The 20,503-nt window shown below is 34.5% G+C and overlaps 1 protein-coding gene across 4 annotated transcripts in view; it reads left to right on the forward strand.

The window, feature by feature from the left end:
• Positions 1-20,503, forward strand: part of GRB10 (growth factor receptor bound protein 10) — a 264,030-nt gene that overhangs the window by 107,633 nt on the left and 135,894 nt on the right. For all 4 annotated transcript variants that reach the window (XM_051984172.1, XM_051984179.1, XM_051984166.1 and 1 more), the window contains one exon: positions 2,567-2,660. In XM_051984172.1, the coding sequence (XP_051840132.1) occupies positions 2,567-2,660 (94 nt within the window). The remainder of the gene's footprint in view (positions 1-2,566; positions 2,661-20,503) is intronic.

A 20,503-nucleotide genomic window follows, 5' to 3' on the forward strand; every position in this document is an offset into this window, starting at 1 on the left:
TCTTTATAATCAGTGCATCTCAATAATATATTTTCACATCCCCTTCAACTAAGAACATTTTGCCTCCACTTTTGATTCTCATCCAGTTATCTGAGAGGCATTGTACTTATTCATATATTGGTGAGCCAATTCAACTCTATGTTATTTCATCATTTCACTGATTGTATCTGGCCAAGTCTCAGCCTTGGATCCCTTCCACCATTCACACATGTGCTGTTGAATGAAGATGGATAGATGAATCCTTCTGTACCTCTTATATCAACCCTACTCTCCACAGCAGCTTTTCTCAACATTTTCATCTCTCCTCAAACCTCTTTTGGCCCCTCATCCTTCACTTTCAGAGAAACTATATTTTACAGAAAAAAATGAATCTATCCCCATCAGCTCTCTCTTTCCCCCTTCATCCCATCTTATCACTCACGTGCCTTCTACCATCACTTTCTCCTTCATGAACCCCCATCTTCCATGGAGAGGTTGCTTTACACTTTGCCAAAGTTAATCCATCTACTCACCCAAGTTGTCCCATTCTATCCTGTCTCGTTCAAAAACCCACTCAGTCGTTGAGACTTTTTTATGATTTATTTTCAGTCTCCCTTTGGATATTGGTTTATTCCCTTCTTCTGGTCTCTCTCCATCTGGAAAAGACCCTTACTTCCATCCCTAATAACAATTGTCCTAACTCTATCTTCTGTGGTTAAATTCTTTGAAATAGTCACCCACCACAGGAGCTTCCACTTTCCTCTCATTCTCTTCTTAATCCCTCAGTCCTAACTTGGTCATTCTACCGCAGCCATTCTCTCCAGAGTTGTCAGTGATCCCTTTATTGCCAAATCTCCAGTTTTTTTCTCAGGATTCATTCTCTTCTCCTTCTGCAGTCAATGACACTGTGGATCATTGTGATGATCCACTTCGCAAGTGACCACTTCTCTCCTTTATACTGGATCTCATCCAGATTGTGCCCTCTACCCATTGGTGTTCTACAGGGTTCTATCCTGAGTCTTCTTCTTCTGTATTCCCTTTGGTATTAGCTAACATTATTTAATTACCATCTCCATGCTGATGATTCTCAAATCTACCTGTTCCACCCCAACTTCTCTGCTGACCTCCAATCTGCCTTTCCGACAACTTGAACTGGATGCCCAGGAGACATCTTAAACTCAATATGTCCAAAACAGAACTCATTAATTATCTTTCTCCCTAAACCTTACCTGTATCTGTGGAGAGCAAACACCATCCTCTCAATCCCTCAGGCTTGAATCTTACTCCTCACTATTGCTCATAGTCAATTCTGTCTTCCACCTATCCTATTTCTCATACCCAATCTGTTGTTAAGATCTTTTAAGCATCTATTGCATATGACTCCTCTTTTCTCATGGATTATCATAATGGTGTGCTGGTGGGTTTTCCTGCGTCCAGTCTTTCCCCTCTCGAGTTCATCCTCCATTCAGCCACTAAAACTCAGATCCAGTTATGTCTTTCCTATACTCAGTAAACTCTAGTGGCTCCCTATCACATCTGGAATCAAAGACAAAATGTTCTGTTTAATCTTCCAAGCACTACATAAATAATCCCCTCCTACTTTCTGGACTTCTATCTTATTCCCTCAAATATACTTTTTGATCAATAACATTGTATTCTTTACTCTTCATTGAAAAAGCTCTGAGCATTTGACTGTTTTCCCCCATTCTTGGAACACTTTTTCCCCCTCTGCCTAGACTACAGATCTCCCTAGCTTCTTTAAAGTCCCACTTTCTACAAAAAGCCTTCCCAAACCCCTCTTAATTCTATCAACTTTCCCCAGTTAATTATTTCCTACTCATCTTGTATGTAACTTGTTTGTATGTATTTATTTGCTTGTTTTCTCTTCCTTTAGATTATAAGCAAGATTATAAAGACTGTCTCATGACTCTTTATATCTCTAGCACTTAGCATATTGCCTAACATATAGTAAGCACTTAATAAATGTTGATTAACTGATGATTGACTATAAGATTTTGTATGTGAAATTTCTGAATTTCTAGTGTTTTGTCAAAGAAATTCTTTGAGACTACTACTCTCATTAGACATCTATCCTAGGTGGAAGCAGGGTTTACCCTAAAATGTCTAGTCTTATGGAAGACTCATGTATAATATGAAATTAGAATGCAAGACCAACTTCTGATTTCCTACTTTTTTTGTACATTGTTTGCTTCATTGTCATTGTTGATTTCATACTTTTCCCCATGCCCAGCAGGTCCTTCCCTGCCTTCTTTGCCTGTTGAATTATTTTCATAGTAATTCTTTTAAAGTGTTCATTCAAGAAACCCATTTGTACCAGAAAAAGTAGTTTATGTATTCTAGCACCCTGGACAAATCAGTTCTACCAAGTGGATCTGCTTGAAATCTGAGGACCCGGGATATAGGATATAGGGATGATGAGTTCCTATAGGTATTATCGAAGTTGCAGTTTTTAGCATTATGAGATCATACATCCATACATTGGAGAGATCTCATACATACACCTAAGAGTTTATAGTTCATGGAGAATGTGAAATTCATGTTTTGATTAGACTTTTCTACTTTTTAGGACAAGGTAGATCAGACTTCTACTCACAGTCAGAGCGATATAGTGGAACCTGGATTCCAAGAACAACCTACTCGAGTCGCCTTAAATCACCAAGGTAAGACTTAGTAAAAGGAGACTATGAGAAATGGATATAATGGTGCTGACAGTGTTCTCTTTCTACTTGTAATTTCCAAAAAAACTCAAATTTCTTGTCTAAATTAAAGTGACCATTTCAAGCAATAATAACAAATGAAATAACAAAATTAAAGCATTTTCTTTTGTCTATAAATACTGTAATGAATAAATATGTAATGAGGAGAAGTTCTTGTGAATAAAACGAAATCTTGCCATATGCGTTAGTTAGCTTTTGACTTAGATCAGAAGGGCAGAAGGTATAGCAAGAATCCATTTTAAAATCTAAATTGTAACTTTCTTGTGGGCAAAGGAACCTGTAGAAGCATCTTCAAATTCCAAACCCTTGCCTTACAAATGATATCTATGTATAAACCATTGTTGCGAACTCCTTATCTTACCACTTACTTCCAACCATTAGAATCCCCACTAATGAAATTTCATAAAATTATAGTATTTTATGCATGAAAGTGACCTTAAAAATCATCTAAACCAAGCTCTTTTTTTTTAGATGAAAAAATTGAAGCCCTAAAATAAGTGACTAGTATAATAATAGACTTCTTCCTTGTACTTGATCACCTCACTAGACTATCTGTTAGAGGGCTGTAAAAAAAACTTGCTTTTGTATTTCAAGTAAGGTTCATATTCCTTTAGTTGATATTCACAGTTATCCTTGAGGTAGTGCTGTCCTTTTTTAGCCTATATAACTTCTTATTCACAATATTCAATGCCACATTCAAATTTGACTGCCTACTGTACTTGTATATAGTTTCTTTAATTGGCAATGTTTATTTATGCTATTCTACTGTGACTGACATGTCTGTCCCCTGCCTTCTTTTGCATACAGACTGATCCCTCCTTTAAAATCTACCTTAAATATCACTCCTCCAAGAAGCTTTCTGTGATAGTTCTTATTGGTAATTAATTTCCTTTTCTCTCATGCTTCCCACCAAGCACTTCATATTTCTCTTATCATAACTATTTAGCCATTTAGAAATATATTATCTTTCTACTAGACTATAAGTTCTGTGAGGGAAGGGACTAGGTTTTAATATAAGTTTTTATATCCTCCCATAATGTTCTTCACCTGGAAAATAGGTTCTTAATAAGTATTGAGTTTTTAAAAGTTGCTTGCTAATCACTTGCAAATCTGGAACTAAGCATTTTTCTCCTGGTTCTCAATTTAGAATTTCCCTACATCATGGATTAAATAGTCTTCTAATGGCTAACCTGGGAATTTAAACACTATTCAAAATATTTTTATAAAAGAGAAGATTTAACCCTTCTATATGATGAACACTTTCTTTAAAAAAAAGAATCGGCATGTGCTAGAAATGGTTATAACAATGACTAGTATAATGACAGTGGCTATTACTATTACTAATATTGTTTTTATTATAGCTAACCTTTGTATAGTACTTTTAGATTTGTACTGTGATTTCTTCATATTATCTCATTTGATCCAAATAATATGAAAGAGAATGAAATTGACTATCTTTTCACAGACATCAAAAACTATTTATTGAATTGGAAGTTATCCTTGACTTGGTTATCTGTGAATAGTTAGACGGTCAACTTATTATAGATGAGAATCTATAATAAAGAAGAAAAAATAGTAATGAGAAGATTTGGTGCAATTGAGTTTATTTACTATGAGTTATTTGAATAAACTATTGAAAAATTAAAAGTGGGAAATATACAAAAAATGACATTGACATTGATTATAATAATTTCATCCAGAAGTAAAGCCAAAGCAAATTAGTTGCTACAACAAGTAAACCAAAAGAACCCAGAAAGTGCCTTAGTCAACAAACATTTGCCTTGTTTGCCAAATGGAAAGAGATGTCAGCCAAAGGCAATACTGGTTTAGAACATAAACTTGTCTGTAAACTCTATGAAGGCTGATGGATGATTGTGAGCAGTATCATCCCATAAAGCAGAGAAAAGCAATAGAGGATAAAACCATTTTAAAGAGAGTTGGCAAGATACTTAGCTTTGCAGAGCCATTTTTAAAGGCATTCAAGTATGAAAATGAGGAGTAGTGCAAACAGAATAAAACTGGAAAAGATTTGCCAAAAAATTATTTTTAACAAACTTTTAACTTGTCTTTTTCGAGGACCATGGAACCACTATACTTTGACCCAAGCATCACAATCCCAGAGGGAATTCCAGAGAAGAAAAAAGTGGTACCAAAGGGAAAGAACAAGTGAAAACAAAAACAGAACAGGCAGCTAGACTGGATCAATTTCCATAGAGTAAGAGCTCCATCCTGGAGACAAATACAATTACAAAAGCATTGAAGGACTGATATAAGAAAATAAGGAGACACAATACCAAAGGAATACAAAAAATCTCAAACCTTATTAGTATGAAAAAAGTAATAAAAGGAACATTATTAACTCCTATTCTATATACCCACTTCATCTATACAAAATCTTTAAGGAGGTCATTTATATGTGAATTAAATATACCCTGGATAGGGTATTAGTAGGGAATAAACAGGCTTTCTTTCACAAATGATTTCTAACACTGTAGCACAACTCATAATTGACTGAAAGTCCCATAAGATTAGTTTATATTGATTACAAAAAAAATCATTTGCTCTGGTAGAACAAAACATTGTCTTACAGGCTCTATTACAAGGCAATTCTAGCCATATATCAGGATCAGAAGAGGTATTAACAAAATTCAACCCCATTCAGTGACTCTCCCAATATCAGATGAGGTTCAAAACAGGATGATGTGTATTTGCCAAAAGTATTTTCCATTGTGATGGAAGAGATCTAACACAGTTCAGAAATGCTTCTGTTTATTGATGACATTGAGTTGATTGTATCAAGTCCCAAGACATTGAAGAGTTTACTGTTAGATTTGTAATCCCTCAGAGGAGTTTGGACTGTATCAATACAAAATGAACCAAATTTCTATTTGCACGTGAATGGATTCCCAGGAGGATTTGTTCACTAAGTATATGTATGGGGAACACGTAACCAGTGGGCTGGGGACCCAGAGTTAAAAAGGAGTAGGAGAGAGGAATGAAACACTTATACTGATTCTGATCTTCCCATAAAACCAAAGGCTCAGCTTTTTGATAGAAAATTTTTATTAGTATTGTGTGATTATGAAAACTGAAATACCACTGTTTCCTCTAAAGATCTAAAATTAAATCATGCTGAGGAAAGGTATAAGGTGGTGTGAACAACCAACAATGAAAAATCCTTAAAGAAAGTAAAGAAAGTAAAGGCTCTCATCAAAGAATTGCACAAGAGGATGAGAAGGTGGCTTGTGGTAAAAGCAATAAAAGATGAATGGTCAGGGGATTGTCTTGGTATAAGTGAAGAAGACTCCAGAATCCTGGTGCAGTGAATTTTCAGAATGATGCAGACAAGAATAGCATAGAATAGGCAGATATGCCTTTAGGCTGTCATTGGAGGAAACTCCTGAATGAATAAAGTCAAATATTTGTATATTTGAGTATCTCTCTAGGGAAATGTGTTCTGGGTTCCAGATAAACTTTTGAGATATCCATTAGATTTCATTATAGACCCTACAACATCTAGCAGAATTTATACAGGTATTCCAAAATATTTGGCAATCTGTATGTATTTATTCATGAGTTAACTAAACCAGGGAAGAGAAACAGTGTTGATGGTAATTGAAATGTGCTATTTGCAATGGTTGCTTCTAACATCTGAGATCAATTCATTAATTCATTCATCCATTAAGCAAACATTGTGGGTATTTTGTTGCAACTATCCCCTTCGATTAAAAAGGGAAGCCTGTCACATTAACTCCCAGGTCAGGGAAAATGAGGCTGTAAGAGGTTGGTAAAATTCTCCAGTAAGGCACAAAAATCTTTATTTTTTTCTCCCACAAGTTAACCTGAATTCTCCTTGCTAATGGAAGAACATCCAATTTCTTCTTGTCTCCATATGCCATTAATTCTGCAGGCAGGTTTGTTTTATTTTGTTTTGTTTTGTTTTTTAACCTCTCTCTTGGGTGGTGGCTGACAGGCAGGTGTGGCTTCTAAGGTGCCTCAGGGACCAAGATACACCTTTCTTAGTGGCTCCCCTAATTCCTGAGTCATGAAAGAGCTCCTTATAACAACCCACTGAGTTCACTGACCCATGTGACCAATGGCTAGCTGGCCATTTCTTTGCAATGCACCTGTTATTTAGAATGAAAGATTAACTGTGACTTTCCTTGACCTGTTACCTCTCCCTGGCAAAGAGGATTTATTGCTTTCACTTGATTAACTTGTTCCTAAAGTAAGCAGCTTATTCTTGTTTGACAGTTCCTAAAAAAAGCTTTATCCTATTTCTGAGCATTATGTTGAATGTAGAGAAGAAGAATTTCTCTTGGAAACAAGGGAGTTTTGGATGTTGTGGCTCTTAACCAGGTCCTCATTTGACCATCTTTGAAGGATCTATAAGCATGTCAGTAGGCAGAACTTCTAAATGTAGATGCACTGATATGGGATCTTGCCTCACTCGGAAATAGGCACTTATTTCCTAATTATAAAATAGCTTTTTTATCTAGAAGTCCAGTTTTGTTGAGCACTTTTTCCCACTTGGAATTTTGCTGAGAATCAAAATGCAAGGGTTAGAGTAACTTAGTATAATGCAGAAGCAGTGGCCACTCACTATATGTATGATATAAGGGCAAATCACTTAACCTCCTTGACTTTTAGGATACTCATTGGTAAAATTGGGGAGGGGGGTTAGATGAGGTGATCTCTAGAGTTTTTAAACCTGTGATATTAAGTCCTTAACTAAAACTAATAGGAGTCAGACCTTCCTTTCTCAGAAATTGTATATAATTATTTCTTTCATTGTCCCAACCAGCTCAGTTTATAGGATTTAATCTCATGTTGGATTTGCTACTAGTGTAACTTTGGCAAATTATTTATGCTTTCTGGGTAGGTCTCAATTTCCTCAACTGTAAAATGAGGGGATTGTACTTGATATCTTTCCTTTGTATGTCTAAATTCTGTGACCTATATTTGTAAAGATGTCACTATGTATCTTAAAAAAAGAAGTGTGTAGTACATTTTATAAATATCTCTATCCAACTAGTTTATTTTTGTTTAAAGGAGTGAACTGTGAATTGATCCAAAATGACTTCTTCCCAGATGATTCCAGGTAGAATAGCTTTTGTGATTTTATGAATTGGACATATGATGTTGTGCCATTCAAAAGAGACATAAGAAATTTAAGAAGTATATAGTGCATTTTATAAGAATCTCCATCCAACTAGTTTATTTTTGTTTAACAAAATCTGAAACTTAAAGGAGTAGACTATGAGTTGATCCAAAATGACTGTTTTCCAGATGATTCCAGGTAGAATAACTTTTATAACTTTATCAATTGAACAGAAGATGTTGTGCCATTCCAAATAGATATAACCATTAGTGGTAATTGCAATAGATGACAAATATTAAATAATGAATAATTTGAAAAAAGACAGATTAAATATCTTTCATATCATTGACTAAAAGGTAAAAGCTACAGCAAATGTGATTACATAAAATTGAAAAGCTTTTATATAAATGAAATCAGCACACCTAAAAGCCATTTGCCTTTAGGGAAGTGGTAAAAAGATATCAACCAACAGTTCTGAAAAGAACTATTGACTATTAGCAAAAAATGTTTCAGATAACTAATAAGAGAAATGCACACACATCAAAACAGTCCTGACTTTTCTGTTTACAAACAGCAAATTGATGATTGTGAAAAAAAGCAACAAACCAGAATTGTAAATTTTGGATGAATTATGGAAAGTTGGTCATACTAATGCATTGTTGGTGAAGCTGTGAATTGGTCTGACTATTCCAGGTATCTTTTGAATTATGTAAAGAAAGTAGTTAAAATATCCATGTCCTTTGACTCATCTTTTCTATTGCTAAGCAAAAATTTTAAGAAGTTCTTTAAAAGACAGACTTCATATACATCAAAGACAAGAAAGGAAACAGTCCCCCTTTTGTACTTGATTGTGATTCTTGCTATATTAAATTTGATAAAAGTTGTTTTTCCTAAAAATTAAAGTCTTTTTATTTCTTAAATTTTTGTATTTTTTGCGCTATAAATTAGAAGCCTCTTTTGTTATACAAATATAAAATGCACTTCTATACTGTGTAGTATTTTGATTGAAAATTTTGATAGAATTTGAATTTAATGAATATGAGAGGCCAATGAAGCCATGGAAGACAGAAACATTTTGCAAAACAACCATGGTTTTTGTTATTGGTTAATCACTTAGTTACTGAGCTTCTTGGTTTTCCTTCTATTGAGGTGACTGAGCCCTATTGACACACATCACATATGACTGTAAAAATGTTTCATATAGCCTTTTCTGTTACTCAGCAGGTGCTTTATTCAGTTTCTACTTTGCCTTTCACATTTTGTACTTTATTACAAGATATTTTACTTCTCCATCTTTAATATCTTGCAGCTGTGTAAATATAGCTGATATGACCTTACTGTTGATTACATCACCTATCTGTCTTACTTAAAAAACGTTATGAATAGAAGACATTCTGATTATCAAAATTATCTTGAAGCTTTTTTATCTTTTAGTCTTAAATTTCTTTGACCAACCTGATATTTGATTATTTCTATTTATTTCCTGTGTGCTTTATAAAAACATCATTTTAAAAATAGAATTTAATTTAATAAGAAACAGATCTTAGTTTCTTACTAGTTTTGGAATACAGTTAGGTTATTGGAGTTCTATAGTACAACTTTATTGTCTATTTTCCTATATGTAAATATTTCTTATGAACTCCAATGATTATTGACTCCAGGAAATCAACTCCATTCACTTACATACAATCACCCATTCTAAACAGTTGACTTCTTTCATGGAAGCCTTTCTGCTCTCTTGTGGCTTGGCAGTCCCAGATAGTCATTGTTTCTTGGGGTTTGCTTATATCTTTGGTATTAAAAGAATCTCAGAAGTTCATCTGCATTGATTTAGTGTGGAATTTATGTGCAAAGTAGTCTGTATTGCAATTTTTTTCTTTTCAGATGGTCATAGTACAGAACAAGACTATCTGTCTAAATAGGATCATGGTTACCTTTATCAAGAGCAGAAATGATAAAATTATTTTAGAGGTACAATAATAAAAGTGGGAAACTAATTTATCAAGCAGAATAAAATAGATTTGGAAAATTATTTTTTCAGGGCCATTGTGCATATTTCCAGAAATTAGAGCCATATTGGAGTTTTTCTTCTGATATATTTTAGCACTTCTGAACTATTGATCATGTACGGGTTTGAAAGTTCTAAGGAAGGTGGTGAGCTGCACTGCTAATATTTCACCACTGTATTCTTTTGTGGAAGATAATACTGGTTGAGATGAGGCCTGAAAGGGATACTAAAATGTTAACTTCAGACCTGCCTTTCCTATGGAACCATCTAGTTTGGTAAACCACTTGTGGATACTTTCCTTCCTTTTAAAATCAATCAATCAATCGGTCAACATTTATTAAGCATCTCCTGTGTCAGGCACTATCCTCTAAGTGCTAGAGATACAAAAAACAGACCTGCCCTCATGCAGCATACAAAATAGAATGTAAGATTGTAGCAGTGACCAGACATACAGACAGTACCAATTATTTCTTGATTTGGACAGTATGTATTTATTAATGCAGCCTAAATGAATTACCTTGACTTTTGGGAGATAGCCAAGTCACATTGCTTGTTTTTCATATTGAGCTTGAAGTTAACTCCGAATCTAAAATTTTTTCACAAGGATTGGTATTAAGTCTCAGCTTCCCCATTATATATTTGTGCATTAAAACAAAAACCCAAACTTAGTTTTACATTTATCTCAATTAAATTTAAATTTTTAAACTTGGCTTATTCTTCCAACCAGTCGGAATCTTTTTATATGCTTCTTTTATTATCCAACATATTAGTTAATTCTTTGCAGTTTTGTCTTGTGAAGATTTGTCAAGTTTCACTGTTTCCACAGAATTTTCAGAAATGTAGAACAAATTTACATGTGAAGTGATGAGCCATGGTTCTTTCCATGATGTCCTGCTGCCGCTCCATAGGTAATTTTAACGAGGGATACAACAAATTCTCTCTCAATAGCTTTGTAGCTAGTGGCAGGATAGCATGGTAGATGGAGAATTCTCCTCAAAATCACGAGGGACTGACTAGTTTTAAGTCTTTGCTCTCACATAGACTGGTTGTGTGACCCCAGGCATGTCTTTTAACCTCTCATTACCCCCAGGCAACAAATAGGTCTTCTGATTCCTGAGCCAGGACTCTTTCCAAGTACCATATTGTCTTATTAACTAGCCTGGCTGAAGAATGAAGTGCATTGTTTAAATGGATTTTCTAGATGACTGAGGTTATTAATTAATTCAGGGAAAGTACATCTGTGCCCATCACGAGATACAGAGATTTACCTCCCGAAGTCAGTGTTACACTGGTTGATCTCTCATTTTTAAAATATAGTAGTTTACCAACCACAAATCTTTAACCTGTTTGGTAGCCGATTATCAACAGCAACTCCAAGTTAGCTTAAAAGACGTTTTTTAAAAGCATAGAATTGACCTTGATCTTTTTAAGCAGAAGGAACTTAATTAAGAAATGAAACATCTCTTCCAAGAATCATGCAGCTTTAGAAGCCCAAGAAAAATGGTAGGTTTTTTTGTTTATTTGGTTTGGACCTGGGATTTAATATATATACGTAACTCCAGGTATGGAAATTTACTCTAGAAACTAATTCCTTTTAGGAAAACTCCCTAAACTGAGGTATACAGGTAATTTATCTGACTTTTAGATCATTTGCCTAGGGGTAATTGACTTAATCACTGTCTTTGCTAACTTTAAAGCCAGTTCTCTGCCCTTTGTAATCTTGGTGAGTCCACGTCTGACTCTTTGTGACCACATTTGGAGTTTTCTTGGCAAAGACACTTGAGAGATTTGCCATGCCTTCTCCAGCTCACTTTACAGATGAAGAACTGAGGCAAACAGGGCCAATAACTTGTCCAGGATTAAGATGTAGCTTGTACAGTGACCATACCCTGGTAAAACCATGTTAGCAGAAGGGCTAAATTAGTCGAGGGCAATCAACAAACCTCAGCTCCTAATGCATTTTTTTGGTGCATTAGGGAGATGTCTACATCAAATTTGTGAAGACTTCCCCAAGTGGAATATGTGGATGAGAACAATTATTCCAGTGGCTGCGAAGGTAATTGAAGCAGGCTCTGTGAAGCACTTAGAGCTTGGTCAATCATCAGAGACACCAAGGTCAGCCACTGCATCCTGGGCCACTGCCATTCTTCTTGATTTTTACTTTGGCTTTGGACTTCAGTGGATTCTGGAAGAAAGTGCAATGAATTATTTTGCTCGTGGTTTGCCTTACTTAAATCCAATTCATGTGAAGATATCACCCTATAATATCATGGATCCTCTTTGAAAATGAAGGCTGAGGAACAACACTGCCAGTGTTGTTTATTTAAAAATGAAAGCCTAATTGGATATACTAATTTGAAACTACCAGATTTCATTTCATTAAATATACAAATGGAATAAGTTTTTTTAATACAGAAGATTCCTAACATTAGAGGTGGAATATTAATCCAAGCCCCTTATTTTATTTTATAATACATGTAATATATAAAATAAATAACATTATTATTTATTTTATAAACTAGAGGAAGGTAGTGAGTTTTAAGATAGAGAAATGGTTTGCCCATAGTTATACATCAAGTTAGTATCAGAACTGGAACTAGAACCCAAAGAACACTTGGGTTTGAATCCTAGCAGACCTTTGTCTTCTTGGCAAGTCACCATCCCTGGGACATAGTTTCCTTATTTGTTTAAAAAAAAAAAAAAAAAAAAAAAAAAGGTGGGGAGGAACTAGACTACATGGTCTATGTTTCTGAATGACTTCTAGTCTATCTGTGACATATCCCTACTGGATTCCCTTCTTTCTATAATAATACTTTATTAAATGAGAAACTACCTTTGTAGTTCTTAACAGTAGAATTCATTCTGATTAGAGTTTGAATATATTTTCTTTCTAAGACCAAAGTCATAACTTTTATAGATTGAAGGCATCAAGGTTAAAAAACAGAAATTCAAGGTAAGGGAACATACTCCATAACAGAGACAGAGACATAACTGATGTATAACTGATAGGATGGAATAGCTTAACTTGAAAAAAACATGGATGTATCAGGTGGTTCATCTGTGTTGAATAAGGGTTAAGGGATTGTCGGTTGGTGATTACATCCAAAAATGTGTGGAGAAACTCACTATTGGCATCTCACTCACTCTTGGCATCTTGCTATTGACTCTTCCCTCGCTTTTCTTATGATTTTGTATAACTTTTTCTTCTCATTCTAAAGAATTACAACATTGCAGGGCCTATTAAAATAGATGGGAAACATGACTTCATGACAAAGCCCAGTGTTAGTCTTAATTTCATTGTGGTAAACTGCATTAGAACTTGCTAAGTAGAACATTTCAGGAGGATCTCTTTAGACAGAACCATCCTGTCAAGAAGTAGTTAAGAGAATCAGAGAACCAGGTCTGTGTACTGTTGTGAAAAGACTTGTAGAAACTGATTCTCTGGGTCATTTTAAACATTTTTTTCTTCACATGAAATATCTATCTAACGGTATTAAATAAAATTTGAGAGAGGGAGATGACTTTTATCTTAGGTTATATATGAATTCTAATTAAATTGTTAGTTTGTTGTAGAGCTTACTACATTTCATTTTGTTAAAAGATATCCTGATGGATGAGCTTAAACCAAGACAAAATATCAGTGCTTTACACAATTCCTAAAATGCAGTAAGTGCTTCATGAATGCTTTTTTAACTTATTGAAACCCAAGTTCCTGGATAATGATAGTAAATGAGTTATAGTGTTTTGTTCCTTCTATTCTACTATGTGACTCTTCTCTTTCATTAAATGACTCTTCCCAAGGTCCTGTTTTACTTTCTTTTAGCCTTGCGATAACTGAAGCATCCTTAAAGCCATGAAATTTACATATAGTTTGCAGGTGTACTTGTCTTATCAAATTACATCTATCCATCATAAGACTAAATCAACATTTGTTGAATTGAATTGTACTTGATCAGACTATATCTGGCCAGGTTAGCATACAACCCATTAGAGAAAGCTTTCTGGACCTTAGTAACTCTTAATTAAAAAAAAAAAATCCAGTCCAGCAAACCAAACAGCATTTATTAAGTACCTTATTTGTACAAAGGACTAAGAATGCAAAAATTCAAGGGAAAGCAAATAGATTTATTCCCTTTTTAATGCACTCTAATAGCAACATAAGATGCTGTTTCTGTGGACTCCATATAAAAATACTTTTGAAATCCTGTTTTCCAAAGTATTTTTGAGCCTAATAGGGGGCTTGGTAGTATGGTAGGTGAAAGGGGTTGGACGGGAGAAAGATTCTTGATGTCTGTAAGTAAGTAAAAATAAAACTTGTAGTAAATGAAAATATAATGTTAGATAGTTTAAAGCAAGGATTAAATGAAAGTGGATAGAAAAGGATCATGTTATCCTCTGATACCAGTTATTTTCTTAGAAATCAATTTTCTATCTGATGTGCTAATAATAACAGTAGCAGATGCTTTCTTACTCTTTAATGACTTTCCATACCAGTTCCTCAACTCAATTCAATTCAACTTGTAAATCTGGAAGCTAATATTTATTAAGTACCTACTGTGTGCCAGAGGTGATGCTAAGTGTTGGGGTACAAAGAAAGAAAATAGTTGCTGCTCTCAAAGGAGCTCACAGTCTAATGGGTGAGAAAACATGGCAGAAATTCTGTATAAACTATAGGGGCAAATCTTTCCAATTTGGAGGTAATGAGAGGAGGGGAGGCTCTAGCAGTAAGCGGGGTTGGGAGAGGCTTCTTACAGCAGGTGAGACTTCAGCTGAGACTTGGAGGAAGCCAAAAGGTGGTAACGAGGCAGGAGAGAATTCTAGGTTATGAGACACAGTTAATACAAGATCAACTAGGACCAGGCCAAACCCCACTTACCCCCTGCCGAGATGGGGTGGGTGGAAATCAAGGGAAGTAGAGAGCCAGAAAACTGGGAGGAAATTCAAGGTAAGAGAACATACTCCATGATCATTTCCAAGGTCTAATAATAAATAGTCTTTACTTAAGTGAATCTTTAACTAAAATAAATATTTTACATGTAATAAAGTTAACATTTTTACCTAATCTGATTATTCCCGTTCATTCTCCCTCCCTTCTAGCAAGCTAACAAAGCTTTTACTGTACTTGTCATGGGGCCAGACTGGTAGGCAAACTTAGGCTTTATGGCTTTAATTGATAGCAATTTAAAGAAAGCATGATGTAAGTCTAGCTATTTTAATGCAATGAATAGTAATAGAAAACTGATTCATGTAATTTTTTTAAGGTTCCATTTTGCTTTGATATCCCAATAATCTTATGTCCTAGCCCTTGATTTTACACACACACACACACACACACACACATACACACACACATAAGATGTATAAATTATATACATAATTTATATGTTTGATATATGATATATTTGATATATATGCTTTATATATTTATATCTACTGATTTATACATTACATTTATGTTTTTGGATATAATTTACAAGGTTGGCAGCCTCTGACTTACCTTAATAAATTGCCTCATAAATTAATAAATGATTTAAAGAAATTTGTGAAATGGGAGTAGGGAGACCTATCTTTGAAGAATTGCTCCTTACACCTTCAATGTCCCCCTCATATTCTTTGGGGGGGGGCATTACTTGACTTCAAGGACTAGGTAGAATCAAGGAATCAAGGAACTGGAAAGGGATTTTAAAATTAAATTGATTTTAGTCCTTCATTTTGTAGATGATTGAACATCAAAGAGATTAACTGATTTACTGGATACCACAGGAGTAGTTAATGTCAGAATTCTCCTGCCTTCCACATCTCTCTTTGGTGAAAACTAAATTGAAATTTCTGTTAAAAGTGCTCACCTGTACCATCTTTTTTCCATGTATAATTGTATCCATGTAAATCTACTATGTAAATGGAGATCATTAATATGCCTTATATTTCCAATATAGTTTATATTTTAAAAAAAGATTTATTGGTTGTTCTGACAACCTAGCTACATTATATAGAATTTATTTCCTGGAGAAACATGTTCTAAGTTCAAAACATTTGATTACTACTTGTGATATAATTTATAAGCCGGATCTTAGTTTTATGTCTTTCAAAGAAGCAAATCAGATCAGGGGAAGGTGGAAATAATGAATTCAGTAGGCATTTATTAAGTTCCTACTGTATATAAGCCATGTTGCCAAGAGCACTGGAAATAAAAAATAAAGGGAAAAAATAGTTCTGCCCTTAAGGAGCTCATATTTTTGCTGAGACAAAAGTAACATTTAAACAAGAAAGAAAATAGGTGATTTGAAGGGGAAGAAAGCACTAGCAACTTAAAGGGATCAGGAAAGGTCTTAGGTATGAGGTCTTGGACTTGGAAGGAAGTTAAGGATTTTGATGATGATGATTAACATCTGTATAGCATCTCTCACTCTCCCTCAATTTTCTGTCTGTCTTTCTGTGTATAGTTTTGTCTGTCTGTCTCTTTGTGTATATCTTTGTTTACAGTTTGTTTCTCTATGTCTGGGTCTATCTCTGTTTCTATTTCTCTCTCTATCCTTGGGAGAACAAGAAGGGGGATATATTATAATGGATAGAGTATTGGATTCCATATCAGGAATACTTTGGATTAAATGTTGCACAAATTCTGGACCATTTTGTGCCTTGATTTCCTTATCTGTAAAATGAAGAGAGGTTGGACTTGAGTTGTCCCTAAGGTCCATTTTTTCACTTTGAAATCTATTATCTTATAATCACATTCAAGTTATCATCAGACATCAAATTAGCTCTGAATGTTAAGAATCAGTGATTCTCTGATATTGTGAATATTAAATTCAGGAATTTTCAAATGATATCTATTTTCTGTACTAGTTTTCAAGTTATTTTTCTTTGTTGCCATCCAAAACATTTTACCAAATTAGGTCTTAGACTTCTAATTTAAAATCCCCCTTTTTCATTTGTTTGTGCTTCTGTGACTATTGAGATCCTCTGACTGAAGTCTATGGAAAGTAATCTTTAAAAATGCAAAATTTAAAAAGAACTTTTTTCATTTTTAAAAAATTACCATAAGATATAACTCTTATTCCAAGGAATTGAGCAACAATAAAGAAGAAATGAGAATTAGTCTTTGTGGTTTTATGTTTATAAAAATTAAAGTGTTCAGAAAGCAGAATTCAGTTGTTGGAGAAGTCAAAATGAATGGCTTTGGACTGTGGTGGGAAAAGGAGTGTGCAGATAATAAAAGAGTAGGAGGGTGGGGGAAAGGCATGGAGACCTGGAGAAGTGAGTCAGGCTTCTATGTATCCTGCTTTCAAAGAGCAGGGTATTTGGACTGAAAATGGGAAGCTTGAGTTCCCATGTAGCACATGAAAGGTATCTTTACCTCAGGACACTTGGTTCTTCTAGCTAAAAAAAAAAATTCTCAGCAAGATTTTGAAAAATTTTCAGCTAATGAACCCTGTTTATAACTTTCTTCCCATGAATATGTTCTTGCTTTCTAAACACTCCTCCATGCCTGGATGCCTGCCACTGGCTCTTGGGATTGGATTCTTAAGGCAGCAAACCTGACTGTAGGGTAACTTGTGCTTTTAGCATTTTTCCAGAGAAAAAAGGAAAGGGAAAAGTAGTGAATGACCTAAGTCTTTGGCAGCTCTTCCAAGTAACCTGAAATTCCAGAAAACTCTTCAGATAAAAATTCTCCTTAATACTTCTGCTTTGGGAAATGACCACTTTATCAGTTGCTCATTTAGAGACATCCCCTTTCTTGGAAAATCTGTCCATCAATACCTCAATTCCTAAGAATTGGCCTTCTTTAGGTTCTGAGTCAGAATTTTAGACCTGGGCAAAATATTAGAGATATTTTAGATCAGCTCACTTTGCAGAAGAAAAAAGGGTGGTTCTGAAAGAATCATCACTTGTAGAAATGGGACTAGAAACTGCCTCTTTGGTACCCTCCACACTTTTGTCTTACTGTTTTAATCTCCTATGGTCTCAGTTAAGAAACCCTACTTTTAAGACACTAAACTGTCTCCTCTCTTTTTGAAAAGTGATATTTGAGAGGGCATAATGATGAAATTAGTCAATAAGCATTTATTAAGTGCTTACTGTATGTTATGTACTTTGTGATAAGACAAGATGAAAGATAAAAATTTTATCTCTGCCCTTAGGCAATTCATTATACCCTTTCTCTCCATGGATGAAGTTCCCCTTTTCTTTTTTTAATTTAATTTTTTCTCTTAAACTATCCAATTATCTATTTTATAATTTTTTTTCAAAAAAACTTCTGTATTTTATCAACTCAATATTTTCAATAAATAAAAAACCATTTATCTATGATTGCTATTAAATACAGTATTTAACAATGATAAATATATCACTATGCTTTTGTGTTTGGGATTTTTTGATTTGATGCTTTTCTGAATTTTTAAAAAAAAGTTTTATGCTTGACTCATTGACTGTCTTCTTTTTGTTGACAAAAGGGAGGCATAAATTTTCCCCTAAGGACAACTTTGGCTTTATCCCAAAAGCTTTGGTATGTTGTCTTGTTATTATATTTGATAAAAATTTTTTTGGTAATTTGTTCTTGGACCCACTCGTTGCTTAGGATTATATTACTCAGTCTCTCCTTAAGTCTCAATCCTTTCTTGAAATTTCTCTTGCTAATTATAATTTTTATTGCCTGATGTAGGTTCCACCTAAGAACTGTTTTGTTCTTCCGTGATGCAAACACATCGCATATCCATTCAATGTTCTTCATCCAAAACTACTTCCTTTTTTGGAACGCGTCACTCAATTTGTTTTCTCTTCTTTTTACCAGAACACAATGTTCCTTTTTTTTCTGAACTCCCTATCCCAGTCTCCCTTAAAATTAAACTAGATGGAAAACTTTTTTTTTTTTTTGGCCAGAAGATGTCCCTCCTCCAACCCCTAAATTTTACATCAGTTTTTACCTGAAACTTGATATTGAGGACTATGAAGCTTTAGTATCTTTTAATCTTGATTTTTAATTGTTAGAAGCATAATTTTTAGGATATAAAATAAAAAGGAAAATCTCTGCAATGCTTACTACCAGTGTATACATGAACAAGACACAACTTCTAGGTCTTGGTCCTACAAAATTAGAAGTTTTGATTATGCTTCCAAGGTCTTTAACTATTCTAGCCCTAGAATCTGGTTATCTTATGTATGTAGACTTTTGGAAGTCCCTAAGATAGCTTGTTGAAGACCTGAGGCTCAATTGTGATAGTTTGAAAATAAGCAGTGTACCCAATAAAATAACATGATTTTAATGTAAACATTGGATCATCACTAGAAATATGTGGTATACCCAACAATCGTTCTGTCCTTTTATTTTTTAGTGATTTTATTTTGGAGGACGTTCCGTTAAGAGTGGAGATTGAGGGAAAACTGGGTGACTGACATTTAAGCGGAATTTGCAGTAGATGCATTTGTACTTTCATTTGAAAAATGAAGAATTGAAAAAATAATTGATAGCACAGAGTAATCATAAATTCTTAGATACTAATTTGGCAGGTAGTAACTTTCTGTTCTTTTTTTTCTTTTTTTGCTGAGGCAATTGGGGTTAAGTGACTTGCTCAGGGTCACATAGCTAGGAAGTGTTAAGTGTCTGAAGTCATATTTGAACTCAGGTCCTCCTGACTTCAAGGCTGGTGCTCTATCCACCACACTACCTAGCTTCCCCAGGTAGTAACTTTCTTGAGGTGAAAAATTCCTATCTTGTGGATGCTCTGCTGTGTGTAGAACACAATGTTGTATAGCTTTAACACAATGCAATACTAGTTTTTTTTTAGAACAAAGTTGTTTTTACACAAGTTAGTAAAGGAATACAATATTGGGTAATAAGGGGGTAGTAATCAGGATGGCAAAATCCTAAGTATGACCAATTATTGTGTTAAACCGGGAAGTGTGTTTTATGATTGCCACACACTCTCTGGACTAGTAAGTTTATAAACTTTCTCTTTGAAATGAAAGATCATATAGAATTTGTAAATCAATCCCCCCAAAAATCACTGATTTTTTTTAAGAAAATCTATCACTGAATCCAAAGTACGCATGGTAATGGATGATTAATTATTATCTAGCATTGTTCCCATGCTGGAGGTAGTCTGATCTAATAGTCACTTTTTTTTTATTTGATCCCGAGCTTTACCCTGGACTTTGGGAACCTTACCTCTTCTCTTCTCTATGTCTCAGTATGACATTCTAATACAGCCTCAGAAATCAGGATGAAAAATTTACCAGATCAGAAGTGGATTCTAGCAGTCCAGTACCCAGGAGGTGCTTTACAAGTAAGATAAATGCATTGGGCATGATATGCTACTTAAACTGGCCAAAATAACAACTTGCCCCCTTGGAGAAACAGGCAAAGAAGTAGTGGGATGGCTGTTGGAAGACCTACTTGGTAAACAAGTCATGTTTATTATATTTTCCAAATTTCTTGGTCATGGGGAATTTATATTCACTGAGCATCCCTTAACAGATGAGTTCTACTACAAGAGCTTCTAGTCTGCACAGAATGAATATTGTGCCTCTACATGTGAATCTCAGTTTGGTTGGAAATAGGAACTCATGCCTAGAGCTGCATAGTTAAAGAAGTGTTATTAGAGCTGGCTTATTGATAAATGAATATGGTTAATAGATGTTGAGTTGTAAGGGACCTCAAAAGCAATCTAACTCCAACTC

The sequence above is a fragment of the Antechinus flavipes genome, chromosome 1 (assembly GCF_016432865.1).
Source record: "Antechinus flavipes isolate AdamAnt ecotype Samford, QLD, Australia chromosome 1, AdamAnt_v2, whole genome shotgun sequence".
Taxonomy (NCBI): Eukaryota; Metazoa; Chordata; class Mammalia; order Dasyuromorphia; family Dasyuridae; genus Antechinus; species Antechinus flavipes.